The 23271-nt window shown below is 49.8% G+C and overlaps 9 protein-coding genes across 9 annotated transcripts; 3 read left to right on the top strand and 6 right to left on the bottom strand.

Annotated features, from left to right (window-relative positions):
* Positions 1-458: 458 nt before the first annotated feature.
* H6S33_000750 (uncharacterized protein) lies at positions 459-3542 on the bottom strand (the record flags this gene model as incomplete). Its single annotated transcript, XM_044832162.1, has 7 exons — positions 459-866; positions 958-1682; positions 1742-2300; positions 2360-3004; positions 3057-3200; positions 3280-3437; positions 3524-3542. The coding sequence occupies 7 exons, from the start codon at positions 3540-3542 to the stop codon at positions 459-461; spliced, it is 2658 nt and encodes an 885-aa protein (XP_044700309.1).
* Positions 3543-5138: 1596 nt separating this feature from the next.
* On the bottom strand, positions 5139-6400 carry H6S33_000749 (uncharacterized protein; the record flags this gene model as incomplete). The annotated part of the gene is made up of 3 exons (XM_044832160.1): positions 5139-5334; positions 5388-6022; positions 6086-6400. The coding sequence occupies 3 exons, from the start codon at positions 6398-6400 to the stop codon at positions 5139-5141; spliced, it is 1146 nt and encodes a 381-aa protein (XP_044700308.1).
* A 2118-nt stretch (positions 6401-8518) lies between these two features.
* Positions 8519-9529, bottom strand: H6S33_000748 (uncharacterized protein; the record flags this gene model as incomplete). Its single annotated transcript, XM_044832159.1, has 5 exons — positions 8519-8708; positions 8761-8780; positions 8849-9023; positions 9074-9099; positions 9146-9529. The coding sequence occupies 5 exons, from the start codon at positions 9527-9529 to the stop codon at positions 8519-8521; spliced, it is 795 nt and encodes a 264-aa protein (XP_044700307.1).
* A 94-nt stretch (positions 9530-9623) lies between these two features.
* Positions 9624-9958, bottom strand: H6S33_000747 (uncharacterized protein; the record flags this gene model as incomplete). Its single annotated transcript, XM_044832158.1, has 2 exons — positions 9624-9628; positions 9691-9958. 2 exons carry the CDS (start codon positions 9956-9958, stop codon positions 9624-9626), a joined length of 273 nt encoding a protein of 90 aa, XP_044700306.1.
* Positions 9959-11460: 1502 nt separating this feature from the next.
* On the top strand, positions 11461-14668 carry H6S33_000746 (uncharacterized protein; the record flags this gene model as incomplete). Its single annotated transcript, XM_044832157.1, has 4 exons — positions 11461-11869; positions 11943-12967; positions 13065-13136; positions 13196-14668. 4 exons carry the CDS (start codon positions 11461-11463, stop codon positions 14666-14668), a joined length of 2979 nt encoding a protein of 992 aa, XP_044700305.1.
* Positions 14669-15666: 998 nt separating this feature from the next.
* On the bottom strand, positions 15667-17466 carry H6S33_000745 (uncharacterized protein; the record flags this gene model as incomplete). The annotated part of the gene is made up of 5 exons (XM_044832156.1): positions 15667-16187; positions 16247-16394; positions 16450-16749; positions 16816-17150; positions 17268-17466. 5 exons carry the CDS (start codon positions 17464-17466, stop codon positions 15667-15669), a joined length of 1503 nt encoding a protein of 500 aa, XP_044700304.1.
* Positions 17467-17766: 300 nt separating this feature from the next.
* Positions 17767-18425, top strand: H6S33_000744 (uncharacterized protein; the record flags this gene model as incomplete). Its single annotated transcript, XM_044832155.1, has 3 exons — positions 17767-17934; positions 18053-18183; positions 18251-18425. 3 exons carry the CDS (start codon positions 17767-17769, stop codon positions 18423-18425), a joined length of 474 nt encoding a protein of 157 aa, XP_044700303.1.
* Positions 18426-18886: 461 nt separating this feature from the next.
* Positions 18887-20521, top strand: H6S33_000743 (uncharacterized protein; the record flags this gene model as incomplete). The annotated part of the gene is made up of 1 exon (XM_044832154.1): positions 18887-20521. One exon carries the CDS (start codon positions 18887-18889, stop codon positions 20519-20521), a length of 1635 nt encoding a protein of 544 aa, XP_044700302.1.
* Positions 20522-20840: 319 nt separating this feature from the next.
* H6S33_000742 (uncharacterized protein) lies at positions 20841-23059 on the bottom strand (the record flags this gene model as incomplete). The annotated part of the gene is made up of 5 exons (XM_044832153.1): positions 20841-21210; positions 21268-22501; positions 22561-22768; positions 22831-22918; positions 22971-23059. The coding sequence occupies 5 exons, from the start codon at positions 23057-23059 to the stop codon at positions 20841-20843; spliced, it is 1989 nt and encodes a 662-aa protein (XP_044700301.1).
* Between the last annotated feature and the right edge of the window lie 212 nt (positions 23060-23271).

Raw genomic sequence — 23271 nt, 5'->3', positions numbered from 1 at the left:
TTTCATATTCTACAGGTAGATTAATTCTTTGGCTGTCAGTTGATAGGATGAATTTTAGGCTTGTATTGTATTTCCAGCATACACACTTACATACCTGGGCCAATACAATACCTTGTAACTACGATACAAACCCAAATCTATCAGAATTTTTAAGAAGAATCAGGAGTTAGAGTAACACATGTAAGCTCCGAGTCTGATGGGGAACAAATGAACTGATTTGGTCAAACTTTGTTATAAAACATTTCTTGTCATAAGTTATTGAAATATGTTTACCGGTTATCTCATTGGTCGCCATATGGTATAGAAGATAATGTCATCGATCGCAGGTAATAATAAGAGGATATCCATAAAGGCCCATAAAGAAAAAAGAAAAAGAAAAACACCATCCCATTCCCATCCCTATTAAACCTTCCTAGCCCAACCGAACCAGGCCAACCCAATATTTGTTATGGTCGAATCTAAGCAGAGCACATCATGCACTCCTCCTTGTTCTCAATACTGCAAGCCAGCACTGCATCGGCATAGATGTCTACCTCCCTTTCATCACTGAGGCTTTTTGCATCCTCTGCTTGGCCCCTCTTGTTCTCCAATTCTTCCAATCCATCAATTGTAGTTGGATCGGTGAGTGGCTCCGTCGCCAGAAGCGTCGGAGACGGCTCTGATTTCTCAGAGTTCTCAGAGCGAGGAGCAGGAGGTGGAGGTCCGCCAACGGAGACAACACGTGGAGCAGGTTTGGTAGCCATCATTGGCTGAGGCATTGCAGCCTGGGAAGAGTAGCTGGTATTCGGAATACGTTTTTTCCCGGGAAGGACACGAGCAACATTGGTATCTTCCACCTTTAGGGCTTCTTGATCGACGGTGAATTGCTGAGAAAGAAAGGGTAAGTACAAGTCCCAGCATGTTATTCTTTAAAAAAACTTAAAATAAAAGCTTGTAACAGCTGAGGGTGAAACTTACAATAGCTGCAGCTGCAGCCTGAGTACGGAGATAGTACATTCCAGTCTTCAAGCCCAACTTCCACCCATAGAAGTGCATGGATGTCAATTTACCCATGGTAGGATTCTGAATATGGATGTTGAGAGATTGTGATTGATCGATAAAAGCACCACGATCGGCAGCCATTTCGAGAATCTTTTTTTGTGAAATCTCCCAGACAGTCTTGTAAAGTGCTTTGATATCATCTGGGATATTCGGGACACCTTGTATACTACCATTGTTGGCGATAATTCTGTTTTTCATGTTATCACTCCACAAACCCATGTCCACAAGGTCCTTTAACAACCAAGGGTTCACAATCTGGAATTCTCCCGCTAACACACGGCGAGAGTAGATGTTAGAAGTATAAGGTTCGAAACACTCATTGAATCCTAGGATCTGAGAAGTGGATGCGGTAGGCATGGGTGCAACAAGAAGGGAGTTTCGAAGTCCATGCTTCTTAACTTTTGCTTTTAGTTCGTCCCAATCCCACAAGTCTGTTGGGGTGACACCCCACAGGTCATACTGAAGCTGGCCCTTTGAGGCCGGAGAGCCTTCGTAACTTGAGTATGGGCCGTGAATTTCAGACAATTCAGTTGAGGCCTCAACAGCCGCATGATAGATAGTTTCAAAAATCTGAATATTGAGTTGTTTCGCCTGTGGGGATTCGAACGGCATGCGAAGAGCAAGGAAAGCATCGGCAAGGCCTAAAACACTTCAATTAAGACAAGGCACACAAAACAAACCACGGGAGGTGAGCACAAACCTTGGACACCAACAGCAATGGGCCTGTGGTTCATGTTACTTCTTTTCGCCTCCTCGACAGGGTAGAAGTTCACATCGATGATTTTGTTCAAGTTCCTGACAACAACTTTCGTAACATCATGTAGCCTTGCAAAATCATACTCACCCCTTTGAACATCTACGAAGGTTGGTAGAGCAACGGAAGCCAAGTTACATACAGCAACCTCATCAGGAGAACTATATTCCACAATCTCTGTGCAAAGATTGGAGGATTTGATAGTTCCGAGATTCTGCTGATTCGATTTGCGGTTGCAGGCGTCCTTATAGAGTATAAAAGGGTTTCCTGTCTCGGTTTGGGTTTCTAGGATGGCATACCAAAGCTTCTGTGCCTTCATGGTCTGGCGAGGCAGGCCAGGAGTTTTCTCGTATTTATTGTAAAGGGCCTCAAATTCATCACCCCAGACGTCGGCCAAGCCAGGCGCCTCGTTGGGGCAGAACAAGCTCCAGTCACCGTTTTTCTCAACTCGCTTCATGAATAGGTCAGGGACCCAGAGGGCATAGAAAAGATCTCTAGCGCGAATCTATCGGCAGGCACCTTATCAGTTACATGTATAGAAAATATCACGCAAGGGCTACTTACCTCTTCCTTCCCATGGTTCTTCCTCAAGTCAATAAACTCCATAATGTCGGCGTGCCATGGCTCAAGATAAATGGCAAAAGCACCAGGTCTTTTGTTTCCACCTTGATCAACGTACCTCGCGGTATTGTTATAAACTCTGAGCATAGGCACAATCCCATTGGAACTGCCGTTCGTCCCAGCAATGTAAGAACCAGTAGCACGGATATTATGGATGTTAAGTCCAATACCACCAGCAGTTTTCGAAATCATAGCACAGATTTTCAGAGTATCGTAAATTCCCTCTATAGAGTCGTCTTTCATTGCAACCAAGAAGCAAGATGACAGCTGTGGGGAAGGAGTTCCAGCATTGAAAAGCGTGGGTGAAGCATGAGTAAAATGCTTGGCAGACATGAGGTTGTAGGTCTCAATGGCCTTTTCAACATCTTCGCCGTGAATTCCGACTGCTACTCTCATTAACATGTGCTGCGGACGCTCGGCAACCTGTCCATCTATGCGCAACAGATATGAGCGCTCCAAAGTTTTAAAACCGAAGTAGTTATAGTTGAAATCTTTGTCATAGACAATAGCAGAGTTGAGCTCAGAGGCATGGCGCATAACTGTCTCGTAGGTTTGTGTCGAAATCATGGGCGAGGGACGGCCATTTTTCTATCGAGGATAAGTTTACTAGTAATAGGATTGAAGAAGTCCAGCAACTTACAGGATTAACGTAGTGATACAAGTCACTTACGACTTGAGAGAACTGCTTCTTGGTTTGCTTATGTAGGTTGCTAACAGCGATACGGGCTGCAAGAATGGCATAGTCAGGATGGGTTACAGTCATGTAGGCAGCAGTTTCAGCGGCCTTTGTGAACCAATTAGCACAATTTCTCAATGTACGGTTTGTATTTTCAATATAGCGTATAGTTGTCAAGGGGACAAACCAAGTTGTCTAGTTCAACAGTGGTAACTCCTTGGTAAACCCCCGAAATAACTTTTTGAGTAATGGTCGCTGCATCTACGTGCTCACTGTCCAGTCCATAGCAAAGACGAGATACACGGGCAGTAATCTTGTCAAACTGAACTCGTTCCTTACGGCCATCTGTTGATTAAATGTTTTAGCCTTTCTTCCTCTTACTAAAACAATTTCAAGCAAGGCAAAACTTAAATAAAGTTGTAACTTCTTACCTCTTTTCCAGACATACATATCTGCAGTGCTTTGATGTCAAGTGCTACTAGTTGGAGTCTGTGTGGTAGCTACGTCTCAGAATTGAGGCTCAAGAGGGGTATGAAGATTGAATCGTAGCTGTATAATCCGGTGTATCTTGTACCCTTTCAATTTCGATTAAAGAGAACAGATGGATGGAACCAAGTCAAAATGAGGGCTCAATATGTATTGAGTGGACGCGATGCGAGAAGGAGAGGAGAGGGGTGTTTCCAACGAGGGGCGCGTTGAGAGGTTTTCTCACGCGTATATTGGCTTGGCAAGGAGGTTTAGGGCTGGATGATTTGTAAAAATGTAGCAAGGGTTGATGCATAGATACATGTGCCGTATCTACTACATGTACTTATCGGATACGCATTGGTTTTGACAATCAGGTCTAAAGTATGGGGCTAACTTTGTGAACCCTGGGGCCCAATTGCAGAGTATGCGCCTGCGATAACCCCAACAATAAGAATCGTGCTGACATGGTATTTATCATGCTTCATAAGTTCCTATCACCGTGCAATTCACTGATTGGAGCTACATAAAATTACATGTAGTGGGGGTGTTTTAGTCCCTGTCAATTTCGGTCATAGGAAATCACTCACTTACTACCCGGCGCTAAACCAAATCCAATCGGATCGGATCCCCTGCTTTGATATGCGTTGAGATCAAGCAAGGGATATATCACCGGATGTACATATAGGTACATGTAGTCATAAATACATGTACTCTACGTAGCCTAGATCATTTCCTCTGCTCTAGATCTGCATGTTTATACGGGTAGATGACAAACCGGAGGGGATTGTATTGAACACAAATACATATTGTCGGTATCGATATATCATTACTGAAAGTCAATCGTAGAGTGTATAAGTATAATTATATAAATTTATCTTCACCCTAAGTCTGAACGTACCATCATTGTCATTCTCGCTATCAAGTTTAATTCTAGAACATGGCAGTAAGGCCACGGTCTGAGTCACTACGAAGATGAAGTGATTACAATATGTGCTTTGCTTTGCCTAAGTCTGTAGGTACATGTACATTGCCTTTCTCGGTTTCACTATATAGTATATGTACATGTAGTCATACTGTTAGTACTGTCCGGCTATCTTCAATGACGAGGTTTGGTTACGTTACAAGGTGTACTAGAGTACATGTACTCCACAACCGCACAAAAGGGTGATTACTCAAATTAAGTCGGCAAACCCAGGACCTTACATACATGTAGTGTTTCATTTTACATAGAGTAGTGGGGTTCAGGAAATGCTCGACACAAAACGACACAATCTTCAAATACATGGATTTGGCACGGGTCTAGTTTGTTAGAACTTAGAAGAAACGGGCAAGCGCGCCTCGCTCTATCTATATTTGCTATGCTGTATTATTTCTATCCTCTCTAAATTCCGCCACATTTCTTCGTCTGATAAACGATTCTACTAAACTACATGTACATGTACTATACAAGGTCCTCTATGGGCCTGAACGAACAAATGTACTTTAAAGGTCTCTAAGGAGAGGAGATCCAAAGAAAGAAGGAAAGAAAGAAAAGAATAAACGCCAACGATAACAGCCCCCTAACACCTCATCTTAAAACTATATATTTGGACTCAGTAAGTCATACTTCACCAAGTTCTCCACGGATTCTATCGAGTTGTTCAAAAATTGCCTCATTTCAAGTCCCAACCAAACCTTCAAAAAGCTCAAATCGGCGCCTCTGCTTCCCTCCTCGTTACACCCTAGGATGCCTGCGCCGCCCCCAGCCCCAATAGATCTCAACATGGGTAGAGAACTGTGGTCCATAGCTCAGCCAAAAATTCGAGGCACAGGTTAGAATCGGCGTACCTTTTCAGTAGGTCCATTCCCGGATCTAGACTACGCCCAATCCCTTCGAGAAGTAGGATCGATAATATGACATTGATGAAATCACCCTCCATACGCACATGATGCACACGAACCATTTGGAGTACATCTGAAAGAATATCACCGATCGTGATGTTTCCTAAAGATAGTGTACGAGTTTTGACCGCAAGGACGAGATGCTGCATCTTAATTGCGAATATCTCTTTGTCAATAACAGCAGAAGGAGCTCTGCTTCTCTCAATCATAAGATGGCCTGCACGGTATCCATCGAATTCGGCGACGGCACGGAAAAGATCAAGAAAATTATGCCGATTTTTGGCGTTAAGTTCGGTTACTAGACCCGTGTCGATAAACACGAGTTGAGGCCTGTATCCTTCAGCATCAAGACGGTTCAATTCTTCTACCCACCTTTCTGGAGTTCGATGATAGGGGTTTAGTCGTGAGAGAACAGCATCTGTGACTTCTTTGTGGTTGTCTACATTCCTTTCGCCCTCGGAAGTGGGGACGAGCATCGAGAACCTGGATATAAGACTGGGGGGTTCGGGTTTGTGGAAGCGAACCATAATGTTTCCGGGATGAAGATCCGCATGGATGAAGTTATCCATAATCAACATATGCTGAGAGGCGTGGATTGTCAGTAACTACGCTGCAGCGGTCGAAACCATCCCGAAGACACGAACCAAAAAGCCATCCAATCCCATATCGGATATATCCCTCTCAAATACTCCAGCCCCACACTCCAGAAATGCACGGAGAGGTATTCCATGAGCAAACTCTTCTATCAATACCTCTCGGGTGGTGTAATGACTATATGGCATTGGAAATATGATCGTAGCCCTATCTCTGAAATTCGATCGAAATCTCGAGAGATTGGCAGCTTCAATTCGTAAATCCATCTGCAGTCTCATCATTCCACTGAATTGTGCAACCTCCTCTGGGAAGGACAGCCATTCGAGGGTAGGGACCGAGTGCAATAATGCTGCAAAGAAAGCCATAATTCTTAAATCCCGGAGAACAGTCTTCTCCACTCGCGGATGAAGAACTTTGATAGCTACGTAGGAGGAAGGGACTTCGTGAGGTAGTGGCGATCCTGAAAGAAAGCCCACAGTTCTACGATATCTCCCTCTGTCTTCCACTGCATCGTTTAAATGCGGAATGAAGTCAGGTTTTAGTTTCGCCTTATAAACCTGGGCTATAGCTCCTATTCCTAGAGGGGTTTCGTCAAACTCTTCGAATATATTTTCAAAGGACCTGCCGCCGAAAGCATGACTTATGATTCTCTTCGTTTCATGTAGCGAGTGGGGACGAGCATTAGAGTGTAGTTTTGACATCATTTCACACATCTCGGTGGGAAAAATATCTGTTCGAGACGCGGCCCATTGTCCTAACTGCTTTCATAAGAAACGCTCACAAAGGTGCGGCTTAAGCGAGATTCCCACCTTTATGAATGTTGGACCAGCCTGCTCCATCGACTTTATCAAGAAGGCGTACCACCATATTGTTCCCTGGCGCTCGTTACTTTTCTCTGGTAGTCGTCTCCCCAGGTATACCAATGGTACCGCGAGAATTAAAGGTACAAATATTGTTACTAGAGTGACAAACCGAAAGCCGGTAGCGATCGGCTCTATTAACCAGTTGACGGTCAGAATTTTTATGTGGTTAGCAATACGAAAGACAACGTGTTGATCTTTTGAGATCGCTTGTAGCTCTTCCCGTTCCAGGTCTGATTCCTCAAGCATGAGTTGCTCGATAGTTTTCTCAGGTGGAATATCCGGGGATGCATTCTGAGGCCCCTTTTCACACACAGTCGATGGGAGCCCCAGAGGAGCCACTACTAGTAGTGCAAGTGTGGCAGAACCGATGTACAAAGCTCGATTGTTGTAAAACCGAGACCATTTGCTTCGTTTATGTTGTGATGAGGACCTGGTGGAGACGTTGCCAGTGACAGTGGAGAGCGACTTCGAAGCCTGGTGAACTCGGCTATGACGTATTGATGCCCAGGAAAATCTTGAATAAAGAGAGGACGTAGGCAACCGCCGACTGAGAAGAGCGGCCGTCCTCATTATCGACGTAGGGGGATAGAGAGGGCTTTATGTCTATGAAAAACAAATTGATGAAGACAAGAGGTTTAAACCTACATGTATGGGATAGTGGGATTCTAGCTGTAGGCGGCGAATCCCGGACAAGGGATGGGGAAATGATGTCGGATGGGAATTCAACACTGGCCCCCTGTATGCACGTGTCAGCATCATGATTCACATGGCATCTCAAGTATACAAAGCTAGTCCGATTTAGTTGATTATGAATCCTTAAGGATGGTCTTGGTTTTGCCTCTCTAGGAGTTCTACATTTGTATTGGCCATATGTGGGGGAGGGAGGTTAGACAGCTGATCCTTTAACACGATCATAGGAAATCACTTGCATCCATATATATGTGCACTACAATATTGTACTTAATTTATTCAACCAACACATGTAGTAAAGTAGATTACAACGCGATATGCGACGATGAGGGCTCAAGTGGAGCCCGTTTTAACGACAATGGCCCAACTACATGTATTCTGTCAAAGTTGGGTTCCACCGGAAACAATTTTAGTATATGGATACCAGAGTACTCTAGGCTCTATTCCGAGATTTGTGTGTATCCGGAGTAATTGTACTGGCAACAGTACATGCATAACTACATGTACATACTTATAAGTAAATCACCCCCGGCCTGTAATATGAGGTTTATTCTCATTCGTGTTTAAGCCACGTGCTTTATCTATGTCCTTATTACTATACTTGATCATGATTGATATGAGACTTATACTCCCTAGGTTTCAATAAAACCCATCTGATCCCGTACGGAAGTTACCCCTAACTCTACCGACCGTGTAAATGCGTACTCAATCCAGAAACAATCTGCCTACTCAATACAAACCGGGATATTAGACGTAAGGGGCCTCAAAGGAGTTGTAGGTCATAGTTCATATGATTACAATCAACCCGGTGAAACAAGTGCGCCCCTCCCCCACCAAAAAATAAGAAACCCAAACAGCCTACACAGCCATCAAAAATTCAAACGCCAAAGTAAACGTGCTGTTCTCCCGTATGTTTATAAAGAAAGTAAATCAATAGGATGACCCCATAGATTCAGGGTGGGCTTCTAATCCCAAGCCTTGTCTCAATCCCAACCCTAACCCTGACTCTGCATCTCTTACCTTACCATCTCTTTCCAGTGGGCTTTCAGGAGTTCCTGGTGGCATAGTTCTCAGAGATGACGTATTAGCACCAGTATCTGCATGATGTCTCCTATTATTTCTATGCTCGTTGATCAGCGACATGGTTGGAGTTGGGTGAGGGCTGTGCGTACATCGTCGTTGTCGAGTGATGCTATGGTGCGAAGTGTTGGTTGCGGTTCCTGTTCTTCGTCTTTTTCCGCTTTCATTAATGTCTGATACATCACCATCAATATCTGATGCAGATATTGTGGAGTCACGGGAGTGACGACGCTTTTTACTTCGGGAGGTAGAAGAGGATGTGAAGGCAACAGGGCTCATCAAGGTCCGGCGGATAGAATGATGTGTAGAATCTGACGTAGTGGATTTCTTAAGCTTTGGTTGAGGTGTGGTTACTCTTCCCGCGTCAACATGGCATGTATCCCCGTCTATTTCTTGGGACAAAACCTGGGACGCCAGGAAGCGTAGAGCTTCTAATCCATCATCTTCGGCTGTGCCTCTCCCCCCAGCACCACTTACTCTTCTCGCCGGAGCATTTCTTTCTGCTGCAGAGGTCGAGTTATGCACCCCGCTATAATCCCCACCCTTATCCCCGTTACCACCGCCAGCAGTGACATGACGATCATCAGGTGAACGTGATGCGTCTAATTGATGTTGTCGATTATCGCGGATCCTTTTCTTCAATCTTTCATTCTCATCTTTGAAATCGCCCAATTCATCGCGGTAGTCCTTGATGGACCGCTTTGCCTTTCGTAGTCTGCGCTTATAGGCCTCATTCTCCTCCGCGAGCGCTAGCTGTTGGGTTGTACTGAATGAGCTCTGGTCTAGTCGCAGGACCTCAACCTCCCGGCGTGTAATCTCCGATTCAACCTGGTGCCGTGCTGCAGCTTCCGTGGTTTCCATCTCGAGAATTTTGTGTTGGAGTAGGTAGTGTGCGGAATTCGTGCGCAAGGCAATGATCGAAGACGAGAGGGTTTTAATATGCTGATTCGCAAGTTTAAGCTTTTCTCGCAGTGTTGTCAGGTCAAATGAATCAATTACGGACGAAGAAAGATCTTCCCAACCCTCTATTGAAGGACTGTGAGGTTGTGCAGCTAGTGATATAGCAGACATGGGATCTACGGGCGTAGGCATGGTGGAGGCGGAAGTGGAGGACGAAGGTGCGAAAGAGTGTGCGGCTGTAGAGCTGAAGGGCGGAGGAGGGATAAGGCGAATTATAGGGCGATCTCTGTCCTGGTGTGTAGAAGGAGTCATTTGTGATAACAGCGGGGAGGATGAAGCGATGGGAGTCTCCAGGACAACAGATTGCTGGGAGCCCTCTTGCGAGGGCATGGATATCGGGAACGACGGAAGTCCCACCCGCCGTGACGTCAGTGATACGGCGAGCGAGTGGGCGCGGTATTAAGTGGAAATGATAGAAGAACCACTTTTTACTTCTGTAGGTGAGGTGAATCGAGTAAAGTTGGTGCCGCCTTAGGCTTATCGGATCATGACGCGGGAAACAGAGGTAAACAACATGGATGTGCATGTGGAGGAAGGGAGAGACAATATGATTGTTTCCCCGCACTTATGGAGATTCCAGCCATGAGATTGCCATAGGTACTCTACATGTATGTAGGTATATACATGTAGAATACCGGCTCTAGAGTAGATAGAGTACCTACAAATATATGTAGGTACACAATGTCATGTAATACGGTCTCGGGGTAAAGGAGTAGAGGCAGTGGTGTGGCTTGAGTCGTTATATTATGTGGTACATATGTAGTCAAGCCACCTCATCTGCAGCCACGTTTTCATTAAGGTTTAATCTATTTTTGACCGATAAGGATTGAGAGAAGGGTATCCTTGAATTCAGTCCACCCTTCAGATCCGAGGGTTAGGTGTCTTTTCAGGTAATATTTTTTAGGTATTCATTATGGAGAGCTTTCTCATAGAATTGCATGTACATGTACCTGCTATCTGCATCCGCCTGACAATCAAGAAGGAAGTGTTCGCTAGACAAGTGTCTCTTTGTCTAGTGATCTCAGACCTGTCCATGGCCACCACGATCTTTTCTGGCCAACTGGGACGGTGAGTTTTAAATGCTATATATAAATTGCAAATATCAGGTTCATGACAAGGAGGGGGACAAGGCGACAGCTTATTTGTGGTAAAAGGTATATGTACCTGCTATAACCATAAAATCTGAATGGTAGGTAGATTAAACCTGAATCAGCCAATAGCTCTGCAAGTTGGGACATCGAGGGCAAACCATGAGTAGCGTATGTAGCTGCTTAATTGGGTTGGGAGCTTTATCATTCGCACATAAGTCGAGCTACTCATCTCTCCTCCGTCTATTAGGGGTTCATAGGAGACTTTGGTTCAGTCCCCCCAATTAAACCTCTTTGAGCCTCTATGGGGCCTTTCAGTCTGAATTTCCCAAATTAAAGCCGCGGGACCTTTTGTTTGGATTGGTTGTGTCGCAGGGTTAGGGCTATGGCATCTCTGTAAATGTGGTAGCTGACTAAACTACTTTCAACTGTTGTCCAATCAGGCTTCGTACCAATAGAGTATTTCTGGGTTAATGGCGAACCAGGGTCCATGTCTCACCTGCACTGGTCCCACGCTTTGACCTGCTTCTGCCTTTGGCTCTGCTGCCACGGCAACTCCCGCCCCCTATCAATTTTCAAATTTGCCATGTCTTCCCAGGTATCCTACTGCATGCCCTGCATGCTGCGGGTTTTCAACCTTTGGTATCTTCACGTCTCATATCCCCTAACTCGAGAAGAGCTCTCAACACTCGGCTTCAATTTGGCTAAACGACCATAACTGCGGCTGCGACCATCACCATCACCATGGCAGACTCCAGTGATACTAATATGGATAGCCCTACTATCGATACAGTCGATAGTAGTACTATTGATGGTAGTGCTTTTGGTAGTAGTGCTCCTTCAAGTGTTCAGGGAGAACCACGCGAGCATTCTCCTCCCCCTACTGTTACTCATATCTCCTACAATAACCCTACTATTCCGCCAGGTCCAATTCAACTCAAAAGAAGGGTATCGTCTAGGCTTCCGGTGCCCAAGAAATCCTCTGTTCCTACGCCGGCTCCAATAAACGTGCCACAACCTTATGGGTCTTTAAGAACGGCTTCGTCAAGAGAATCTCTGGTTTCCCCTGGTCCGAAATCTGCCTCTCCAAGATTCCCTTCGGTTGCTAAAAGGCAGTCAAGAATTGGCGGCCCTAGCTATAATGGCGGTGGACGTAAGTATCTCAACCTCAAACCCCTATCCCCTATTGGCTTTGTTTCGAAACATTTGCAACTGACATCGAACAGTTTCTTCGCCTATTGAATCTCCGTCCATATCCCTAGGCCTCAAGAGCCCTCGAGTGATAGAAAGCAATATTAGAGGAGATCATACATCACACACTGCCACCTCTCTTGCAAAGAGGGCATCAGTTCCATCCTTGACGAGGAAGCCTTCCACTTCCTCATTGACCCGGAAGGTTTCAGCTTCCCAACTCCAAACCCAAGCTCCGACACCCGCTCGGAAGACTTCAACTTCTGGACCATCCATACCTGCACCGCCGCTTACGCGAAAGCTGTCGAATTCGTCAATGGTAGTGAACAAGAGAGCGTCAAACTCCCATCTCAATCGCAAAGTCTCAGTATCCAATCTTCCCAGCCATGACACAGCGTCTCAAAGTCCCACCCCAATGCGCCGAAGCATCTCCTCGGGCCTCCCATCCCCAATGACCCCAACCAAACTGCCACCACCACGAACAGGACAAAGTGGGCTTCGCCAGCCATCCCTTAAAACCCCGCGCCCAGCGCCGACAAACACCCGGAACAAGACTCCAGAGCCACAGCGCACGGAAACGCCGGATTCACCCATGTCACGGAAGGCAGCTGCAAACAAAGCTTCGCAGTCGCTTCGCGATACCATAGCTAAAGCCCGGGCTGCACACCGCGCGCGTGCTGAATCCATTGCCCAGTCGATCACTGGCTCAGTTGCAGGGTCTGTCAGCGACGGTTTGGATGGCTTCAACTTCAGCACCGATGATCCGTTCAATCAAGCCATATTCGGTGAAGGCAGTTCTCAGAGGGTCATGAAGCAGCGGATCAGGACTGCTCGGGTGGAAGGCCGCCTCAATATATCCAATCTGCAGCTGAAGGAAATACCTGTGGAGGTTTACAAGATGTATGAAACATCTGTAGCGGACCTAGAGGCCGCAGATGCGGGCGATGGGCCCAAGTGGTATGAGAGCGTAGATCTAGTTCGCTTTGTGGGCGCAGATAACGAGATTGAGGAGATCGGTCAGGAATTGGTGGAACAGTTCGGCGGATTGACTAGCATTGATGTACGTGGAAACCTACTAGTGCAAAATCGGCACATTCTTCCTCTTGATTTTGGACCTTTATCAGACGTGAAATTTTTGGCTGACATACGGAAATTAGATGCATAATAATATGTTGATCACATTACCAAAGAATTTTGCAGATTTAACTGAGCTAACAGTCCTTAATCTGGTAAGTAGAGTTGAAACATAGCCCCATGTGGTCCCTTTAGCTAACAATTAGGGTTAAAGACAAATAACAAACTCGACCATGATGCCCTAGAAATTATCTTCCAGATCAAAACGCTGGTAGATTTGAAACTCGCAAAGAACGGGCTTGAAGGAGAGCTACCTTCATCAATTTACAAGCTTGGGAATCTAGAAATTCTGGAGCTCCAGGAAAACAAACTAGATTCCCTGCCTTCGTCCCTTGGGGATCTTTCTAGATTACATATTCTCAATGTTCATGCGAATCGCTTGCAAGAGATTCCATTGCAGGTCCTCAAAAACTGTCAGCTACAGGAGTTGACGGCCTCCAGCAACAAACTAGGGGGTACTCTATTTTCCCTGGATGTCGAGAGTCTTAACTCTCTCCATTTGCTCGATGTCAGGAACAATCGTATATCGAAATTTAGTGAAGGCACTGTTCTTCTGCCAACCCTACAGCAGCTATACGCCACCAACAACGAACTGTCTTTATTTCCTTCTGTGGAAGGTTGGAACGAACTTTTGGTTTTCACTGTGGATTCAAACCGCTTGGAAGCCCTGCCCGAGGGATTGCTTAATCTTCAGAGATTGAGAACGCTCGACTTTTCATCAAATAATATCAAGAGTCTGGATCCCCGTCTCGGTATGATGGAGGGGTTGGAAATTCTCAAGTTCGATGGGAACCCATTGCGGGAAAGAAATCTTCTAAATATGGGAATTTTGGATCTGAAACGAACCCTGAAAGCCCGGCTAGCACCGCCTGAAATTGTCATTGCGGAGGCCGATGATAATGTCCAAGCCTCAGATGCAGGACCAGGGTTTGTAGACGCCGAGGGCGTTGAAGAAGAAGAGGAAGATGCGATGGCGCATAAAAAGGCACTAGAAATTGGCAGAGGCGGGGTTCTGGATTTGGCTTCTAAAAACTACGAAGAAATCCCCACGGATCTTTTAGAGTCTGTTGTTGGCAGCCCTAGCAGTATTGTGCTTCTCCACAACAAACTCACCACCATCCCAGCCAGCATAGAGACATTTTGCGCGTCGCTGACAATTATCGATATCAGCCACAACAAGCTCTCTGGTGATGCATACCTCCCCACCAAGATCTCGCTTCGAACACTCACAACATTCACCTTGCAATCGAACGGGATCACGTCGCTCAAGCCACTGCTTGACAATCTCGATGCGCCCAAACTGGAGTCTCTGGACGTATCGGTCAACCGGATCGAGTCGATCGAGGGTATTAGGCCTACATTCCCTCACTTGACGGCGTTCTACGCAAGAGATAACCGGATCGAGGAGATCCCGGTTGACTCTGTGGATGGTGTCAGAATCTTGGACCTGAACAGCAATTCTATCAAACACTTGCCGCCCCAGCTTGGGACCGTGGCATCGTTGAGAGAGCTGAGGGTTACGGGAAACTTGTTCAGGGTACCAAGGTGGCAGGTGCTGGAGAAGGGAACGGAGGGTATCATGGAGTGGCTGAGAGATAGATTACCGGCAGAGGAAGAGGTGGAGTAGAGAAACTTTTTAATAAAGGGAAAGGAGATGATGGGTTCGGTTGAGTGTTTTTTTTTTCGTTATTATGTTTCTGTTCGATTAATTAGTGAAGTTTGACGATCTGGCAGTAGTAGATGTGTTCAAGTTAGTAGATTTACCTTAGAGATATATATGCTCGTCAACGTAAGTATGTAGTTAGTGCTAATCAATAATGATACTAATGGGAGGAGAAAAGTGATGTTTATACAAAGAGTATCAACTCTCTTTTTCCCCTCGGTCTAGATCTGATATTATGTAAATACTTGATGATTGGAAGTGGAATGCGTACAAGTACACACAATAGAGGATTACATGTATACCAAGCCCTATGATTTAAAAGCAACAACTGCTCTCATCCATAAAAATCTCGTTTTACAACGACACGGTGTCGTGCAGTCTTGGCGAAACTGTGTTCGGACACGGTTCAGCGGCTGCGTGGCTGGACCGGGTCAGGCATACCTGTCTCGTAGCGTAACCTGCTTAAAACCAGGCGTTGTCTCGTCGTCAATCAATCATCATCATCTCATCCTACCATAACCATAACCTATCGAGTCAAGGTCAACCAAGATCACGAACAGCCTGAAAACAGCCCAACCAGTTTACATCACAGAATATCACTCGCACCGCCCAGCGCAGTCTGTGTTACGACCACTCTGTTTCTGTGCTACATACAGTCCACAAACACAAAACCGGTGAGAACCATTGCGGGCCATGCAGTGCCAGGTATACGTATTCATCTCCATACATCGCCCAGGCCGTGCAGCGAGAACACCACACCCCTCCTCTCCCCTCCTCTCCCCTCCTCCCCCACTACACAGCCAGCTATCTCAACACCATCGACGATAACCAATTGGCACATATAAAGGTGAGTAGTTGCGATTCATACCAAAAAAAAGACAAAAGTATATTCCCTCAAAACTCCCTTCCCAAAACTCCCACCATCCCTTGACCCTAACTACTTCTACAGCTACATCACTACACTACGGACTCGTCGGCCCGTTCTCCCTCAAATCCGCCTCCATCTTTGCCCCCTCGCTCTCGCTCGTCCCATTCCCCGCTCCCGCCCCATTCGCCGCCCTCCCCACAACCACCCCCACCGCCCTCTTGAGCTCCTGCACAAATACCCACACCTCCTCAAAGCCGTTATACAGCGGGCACGGCGCGACCCTGATGACGTCGGGCTTGCGCTCGTCGACCACGACGCCGCGCTCCAGCAGCTCGTCAAACACGGGCATCATGAGGCCCTCGCGGAACAGCAGCGAGAGCTGCGCGCCGCGCGCGGCGGGGTCCGAGGGCGTGAGGATCTCGAAGACGGGCTTCTTGCCCGGGAACTGCGTGTGCAGCAGGTGCTCGAGGTAGGAGGTGAGCTGGACGGACTTGGTGCGGATTGCGGGCATGCTGGCGGCGCTGAAGAGCTGCAGGGAGGAGAGGAGGGAGGTGATGTCTAGGATGGAGGGGTTGGAGAGTTGGTAGCCGGCGGCGCCGGGGATCGCGTTGAAGACTGGGGTGAAGGTTAGTTGGGTGTCAATTGGGGTAGATTGGGGGAGGTGTGGTAGTTACCGTTGTCCATGTTGAAGCGGGAGAGGCGGTCGTGGCCCCACCAGCCGGCGAGGCGGTGGCGGTCGGGGGAGGCGTGTTTTTCGTGCACGAAGATGCCGGCGATACCGCCGGGGCCGCTGCACAGGTATTTGTAGCTGCACCAGACCGCCTGTGCTCTCCAGTCAGTACCGGCCCACCTAAACAACACCAAGAAGAAGACATACAAAATCAACCCCCCATTCGTGCAGATCCAGCGCGATATTGCCCACCGCATGGGCCAGGTCCCAGCCCACCACAATGCCCTTGGCCTGCGCGTGCTGCGTGATGGCCTTGATGTCGAACGCCTGGCCCGTGTAGAACTGCACGCCCGAGAGGAACAGCAGCGCCGTGTCGTCCGCATTGCGGTCAATGACCTTGCAGATCTGCTGCGTCGTCAACACCGCGCGCTCGGCCTCGGGGAAGATTGTAACCAGCGCATCGGCCGGGTCGAGGCCATGCCATCGGATCTGCGACTCGACCGCATACTACGCCACCCACACACTCCCGTTAACAGCAGCCCTTCCACCACCAACAGCAACACAGGGGCATACATGGTCACTCGGGAACGCCTTCCCCTCAATGATGATCTTCCTCCGCCCCTTCCCCGAGCGGTCGGGGCGGTAGAAGCTGGCGAGGAGGTTGTGGATGTTGTTTGTGAGCGTGCCCATGACGGCGACCTCGGTGGACAGGGCGCCGACAACGTTGGCCATGTGCCGGGTTACCTCCTCGTCGGCGCTGACCCATGGGCGCGAGAGCGGGTGCTTGAAGTGGCCCTGGACGCCGCGCGTGGCCCAGATGGTGAGCTCTTCGTTGAGCAGGGCGCGGGTCGCTTTGGGCTGCAGGCCGAGCGAGTTGCCGCAGAGGTAGATGCAGGGGTCTGCGGGGTCTGTGGGGTGCGCGGGGGAGGGGTCAGTTATGCAATTAATCAATTACTGTGAGGACTACTACTGTATATGTGGATAGATAGATAGTGATTACTGGGGGAGGTTGAGGGGGGGAATACCGTTCTGCTCAGCGGCGGGCTTGGCCTCGGGGTGCGGGTCGCGCAGGTCCGCCTTTGACGGGATGAGGAACTCGTCCCGGAAGCGCGCGAGCGGGTCGGTGCTGTCGAGGTGCTGGGCGTATTCGCGGTTGCTGGACTTTGACTCGGTGAAGCTGATGCGGTGGCCGTTGACGAAGGACTTGAGCTGCTTTGCGTCCATGTTGAAGAATTGCGGTAATGGAGTTGCTGTAGATAATGTGTTGTAGATAATTGCACTTGTACTCTACGGTATAGAAAATAAAGTCGCACAGATGTCGAGATGAGACGATTGCGGTGTTTTAATCATTTCTGCACCACCGCACCGACTCGTTGCTTTGTGGTGACGTTACCCATCGCTCGCTCACCCGCAACCCGGCTATCCACGGGCATCAACTGACTGACAACCGCCACAACCTCATCCCACCCACATCTCACCCACCCACGCTCACTGAAACACCCCCCCCCCCCCCAACAGCGCACAATGTCTCTCCACCGCCTCCGCCCCCTCCTCCGCACGCCACTTCTCCGCAGCAGCAGCCGCCGCATCACGACGACCGCCCCCCGACCCGCTGCCGCGGTGCTCCAGAACCCGAGGAAGGATGAGGAGGGCAAGGAGATGATGATTGATTTGACGCCGCGCGCTACGAAGGTATTTTCACCACCCCACCTTCCACCTCCGGAGTAGAGTAGAAAGAGTAGAGGTAGAGGAGAGGAGAACAGAGGAGAGGAGAGTAGGGAGGAGAGACTGCTAATCAGACGGGGAGCAGAGGCTGAAAGAGATCCAAGCCAAAGAAGCCAACCCGAACCTGGCGCTGCGCATCACGGTCGAGGCCGGCGGCTGCCACGGCTTCCAGTATCTCATGTCGCTGTCGGACAAGTTTGATGCTGTTGAGGATACGTCCGTCCCCCCTTTCTGAGTTATATGCCAGTAGACTTGGTGACGGGAGTGCTGATGAATGGAACAGGGTGTTTGGCGACGACGGCGCCAAGGTCGTGATGGACGAACCGTCGCTGGAGCTGCTGAAGGGCAGCAAGATCGACTACACGATGGAGCTGATTGGGTCGCAGTTCAAGATTGTGGATAACCCGAAGGCGACGAGTAGCTGTGGGTGTGGGACGAGCTTTGATATCAAGATGTGAGGGAAAAGTATAAGTGGTGGGGGTAGATGGTTGTGGATAGTTTATGAGTTTATGGGGGGGGCCTTTTTTATTTTTGCTAATCTCAGCTCTTTCTGTTTCTCTTGCTTTTTTTTGTGCGACTCTCTATATACTAGATTGGCTGGTTGGTGTATTATTACTATTGCTACGGCGTTCTTTCTCTTCTGAAATAAAATACCAGATATCCCGTCGAAAGTATCATTTCTGTGGCGGGCGCTGGTGACATTTGATGATGCAAGCTTTGGCAGCGCCAAGCATCCGCAACCGCTATCGAAACTTTTTTTTTTTTTTCCTTATCGCACACACACAAGCAACCCCACTTCCCCACGACATTGAAAATCGTCAAAACTTCAAAAATTAAAAATTCCCCAATTCACAGCAATTCACACAAACTCACCCAACCCACAGCAATCACACAAACCCACCAAACTAGCCCACCCACCATGGCCACCCCCACCCCCACCCCCACCGACCCCCCCATCCACGCCCTCATCATCGACGCCGGCCCCCTCATCGCCAGCACCTCAACCACCGCCCTCCTCTCGCGCGCCCAGCGCATCTACACCACCCCCTCCGTGATCGCGGAGATTCGAGACGCTGCAACCCGCTCGCGCCTCGAGACCACCTGGCTGCCGTTCCTGCAGCAGCGCACGCCGCGGGCAGAGAGCGTGCGGATCGTGGCAGAGTTTGCGAAGAAGACGGGCGACTTTCCCGCCCTCAGCGTGACGGATCTGCAGTTGCTCGCGCTGACGTATGAGCTTGAGTGTGAGGGGAATGGCGGTGACTGGAGGCTCAGGAGGACGCCGGGGCAGAGGGGCGTGAATGGGCCCGTGCCGGGGAGGGGGAAGAAGCAGGAGGGGGATGTGAAGGATGAGGAGGTGAAGGGGGAAGCTGGGGTACAGGAGAAGCAGGAGGAAGAAACAGCAGACAGCAAAGAGACAGAGGCTACAGATGCGCCCCAAGCAGGAGAAACTGGGAAGCCAAGGCGGAAAAGCAAGAAGGCCCGAATGGCGGCAAAGAAGCGGGCCGAGCGGCAAGAAGCCGGCGAGGGAAACGAGACCGCCGAGAAGACCGGAGAGGCAGAGGCACAGGCACAGGCACAGGCACAGGCACAGGCACAGGCACAGGCAGAGGGAAAGAAGCGCAATAAGCGCAAGGGCAAGAGGGGCACTCCCGCCCAAGATGGCGCTGCAGCAGAAGCCGGAGAAGAGGTCAAGGAAGCTGCAGAGGAGGCATCCGGGGAAGCTGCTGCTAAGCTTGAAGCTCCCGCAGCGGAAGCTAAAGAGGAGCTCAAGGAAGCTCCGGCAACTGAGGCACCCAAGGCCGACGCCGCCGAAGTAGCACCCCAGGAAACTGCCCAAGAGCCCGCAGCCACCACGCTCCCCACCCCGCCCTCCACCGACGACTCCGCCGCCTCCGACTGCGACTCGGACCCCGACTCCGACTCCGGCTGGATCACAGCCACCAACCTACACTCCTACAAGCACAGCGACTCACACACACCCGTGCACAGCACGGCCACAAAGAAGCAATGGCCCATCGCCGCCGCCCTCGCCACCACCGACTACGCCATGCAGAACGTGCTCCTGCAGATGAACCTGCACCTCGTCTCCCCGCACGGCCTGCACCGCATCCGCACCATCAAGACCTGGATCCTGCGCTGCCACGCCTGCTTCAAGCTGTGCCGCGACATGACGAAGCAGTTCTGCCCAGTGTGCGGGGGCGCGACGCTGCTCAAGACGAGCTGCTCGACGGACGCAAAGGGCGGCTTCCAGGTGCATCTCAAGCGCAATATGCAGTGGAATAACCGCGGCGCCGTGTATTCGATCCCGAAGACGCAGCATGGGTCGGCGTCGGGCAAGGGCGTGAAGAAAAACTTGGTGCTGAGGGAGGACCAGGTCGAGTATCAGAGGGAGGTGAGGACGAGGGCGAGGCAGAAGGAGAGGGATTTGTTGGATCCGGATTATTTGCCGGGCATCTTGACGGGGGAGAGGAGGGATGCGGGCGGCCCGATGCCGAAGATTGGGTACGGGAGGAAGAATCCGAATGAGAGGCAAGGGGGGAGGAATAAGCATTGATTGGTATATATATATTACTTGATTTCCCTCTTTTTTGCATCTATTGGTTTTTTTCTTTCTTTACTTTCTTTTCACGATTTCTTTTTTTGATGGCTTTTTAGGTAGGATAACTAGTGTATATTTTCCCTTTATTACAAGTTTTATGTAGTTAGGTATCTTGGGGTTTCTTCTTTAGCTTTCCTGGTAGAATAAAAGTTTTTGTCGTTTGCATCTCAATAATTAAGTCCCACTATCCCCATCTCTCTCTCACCCCCGTATATTCCCTGATATACTACAACAATCCCCACGCACCAAACTCCTAAGTACAACAGCCAATTAATTACGGGTTAAGCCCCAACCCCGCGCTCTCCGCCGCCGCCGCCGCCGCCTCCGCAACCCTCTTCGCCCTGAGCGTCGGATCCTTCAACTCCTTAAAGTCGAGCCCGCAGTCGACCAGCATCGCGGAGTGCTGCCTCGTGATCTCCATGCAGTCCTCAAACACCTTGTTCTCCTCCGCGACCGCCTCGAGCTGGCGGTCAAAGAGCTCCATGTAGTCCTCGACCCGGTCCTTTGCCCACTTGACCAGCGCACTCGCGAGACGGTACTCGAAGCAGCTGTTGTAGATCTCGACCGTGTTCTTGATGAGTGTGAACTGCACTAGTGCGACCTGTGAGATGTAGAGTGGGACATCACCCTCGAACCGGACTTGTCTAAACCACCGTCAGCCTGATTTCTTCAATATTTGGGCTAAAATATAAGCAACATACCTAGTCCGCTTCTGTATCACCGCCGACTTGGCCTCCAAGAACGCCTCCCGCGCCCGGTCCTCAAAATCCAAGCGTATGAGCCACTGCACATTCCCCTTCACCGTACTCTTCTTCGCCGGGTTCTCCGTCAGGTCCGTCGTGATGATACCCGCGAGGCGTGACGCGCGCTCGTCCAGCTTAAAGTTGATGAGCTCCGCGACGAGGGCGTTGTTCTTTGCGAGCGTCTGCGCGAGCTGGCGCAGCTTCTCGACGCTCGTGACGGCCTCCTCAAACTCGCGGTGCGCAATCTTCTCGTCGAGCTCGTCCATCTGCGTCTCGACCCAGCGCAGGTTGCGCGTCTGGCCCTCGACGGTGAAGAGCGCGCTTGTGGAGCCGTGGGCGCTGAGCGAGTTGAGGAGGTCGCCCTTCTCGAGCAGCTTTGGGTCGCGCCCGGCGAGGAAGGTCATGCTGTCGCGGCGGCGGAGGTTGTCTTCGCTCTCGGCGCGCAGGGCCTTGCGCAGCTCGTCGGCGGACTTCTTGAATTGGCGGAGGAGCTCGACCTTTTTGGTGATTTCCTCGTTTTGGTAGACGAAGGACTCCTTGCCGACTCGTAGGTTGACGGCGTTGAGGACTTGGCCCTTCTTGGAGTCGCTGGGCGAGAGATCGACCATTTCTATCTCTGCGAGTGGCCAGCACCGCTCCGCGACGTTCTTGATCTGCGGCGAGGCGCTGTTGCCGTTTTCCTGCCGCTTCTTCTTGACCGTTGCGATCAGGAGATGGTCGTTCAGCAGAACCATGTGCACAATCCTCCGGGGCTTCCATGTGGCTGCGTTCAGCTCGATCCAGTGCCGCGATTCGAGGATGATGTGTCGCCCCGGCACCGACGGCAGGAATTTCTGCGCTCCCTCGACCTGTTTCCAGAGCGCCTGGAGATGGCTCATGTGCAGCGCCGTTAGATCTGCTACACTGCTCCTGTTTGCGGCCTTGCGCGACTTGATGTCGCTGTTTGACATGGAGTTTTCGGAGTCTGTTTTGAGAGAGCTGGTGGTGTTGTGGAGATCTGTTAGAAGACTGCGGAGTGCTCTCATTTCTGTCTTGAGTTTGTCGATTTCTTTGGAAATCAATATAAACTGGGTACGGTTGACAAAGACGTTCTTCTGGAGATCTGAGGAAGTGCGGTTTCGGATTTCTTTGAGGCGGCGCTGGTAGTCTTTGATCTCCTCGTCCGAGGCGTTCGCTAGGACAGTGGTAACAACTGATTCTCACACCAATTAGCATACCGACCTCCAATTACCATGTGTACCGGGCGCATACATGTATCTGGGTTAAACGCCGGATCCCGAAACATATTCAGGTCCAGGTCCACGTCGTTCCGGACCGTAGATTTGACCGGTAGCTTAGCACCTGCTCCGGCATTGATAGAAGGCATAGCCGGAATCGTAGGCATTGGCGGCAGCTTTCCCACACCTTCCACGGGCAATGGAAAACGTGTAGACATCCGTCGTTTGACCAAGTCGGCAACCTGAGAGCGCCCTAGATCAGTTTCAAGTTCGCAATTGACAGCTCCCAGTCTCTAGAGTTCACCTTTTCCTTATCTCTGGACCGGACCTGTAGCGGGATTGACGGGGTCGTGTCGAGCTTCGCTCCGGGCATCGGGGGCATAGGGACCTGTCTACAAGGCACGTCAATAGTGACTTGAGTATACTTTGGGGAGCTCTAGTTACCTTGGAGGCCCAATAATGGGCTTCGTAGACTTCCCACCCTTTCCGCTCTTCTTACGGAGCGAAAGCCCCTTGGATCTCTCTTTGTCCATGGTGGTTGTGGTCGGTGGTCCTGTGAGTTCTTTGTAGATGGTTCAAGCAGGGAGAGCTGTTGCATGGTTGGATAGGGACTCAGGAGTGGAGGTCGTAACAACAATGGCAGGGTAACCAATTAAGCGAGAGCTCAGCAGTGCTGGGGGGGGGAGGCACTGACCTTACTTAGCTGCCGCGTGGGCATGCGGTCGGTACCTTCATGCAGGTATCG

Source organism: Morchella sextelata, assembly GCF_020137385.1.
Source record: "Morchella sextelata strain SCLS chromosome Unknown scls_1, whole genome shotgun sequence".
In the NCBI taxonomy this organism is placed as follows: Eukaryota; Fungi; Ascomycota; class Pezizomycetes; order Pezizales; family Morchellaceae; genus Morchella; species Morchella sextelata.
Note: the sequence above shows the minus strand (reverse complement) of the source record. Positions and strands in the feature narration are given on the sequence as shown.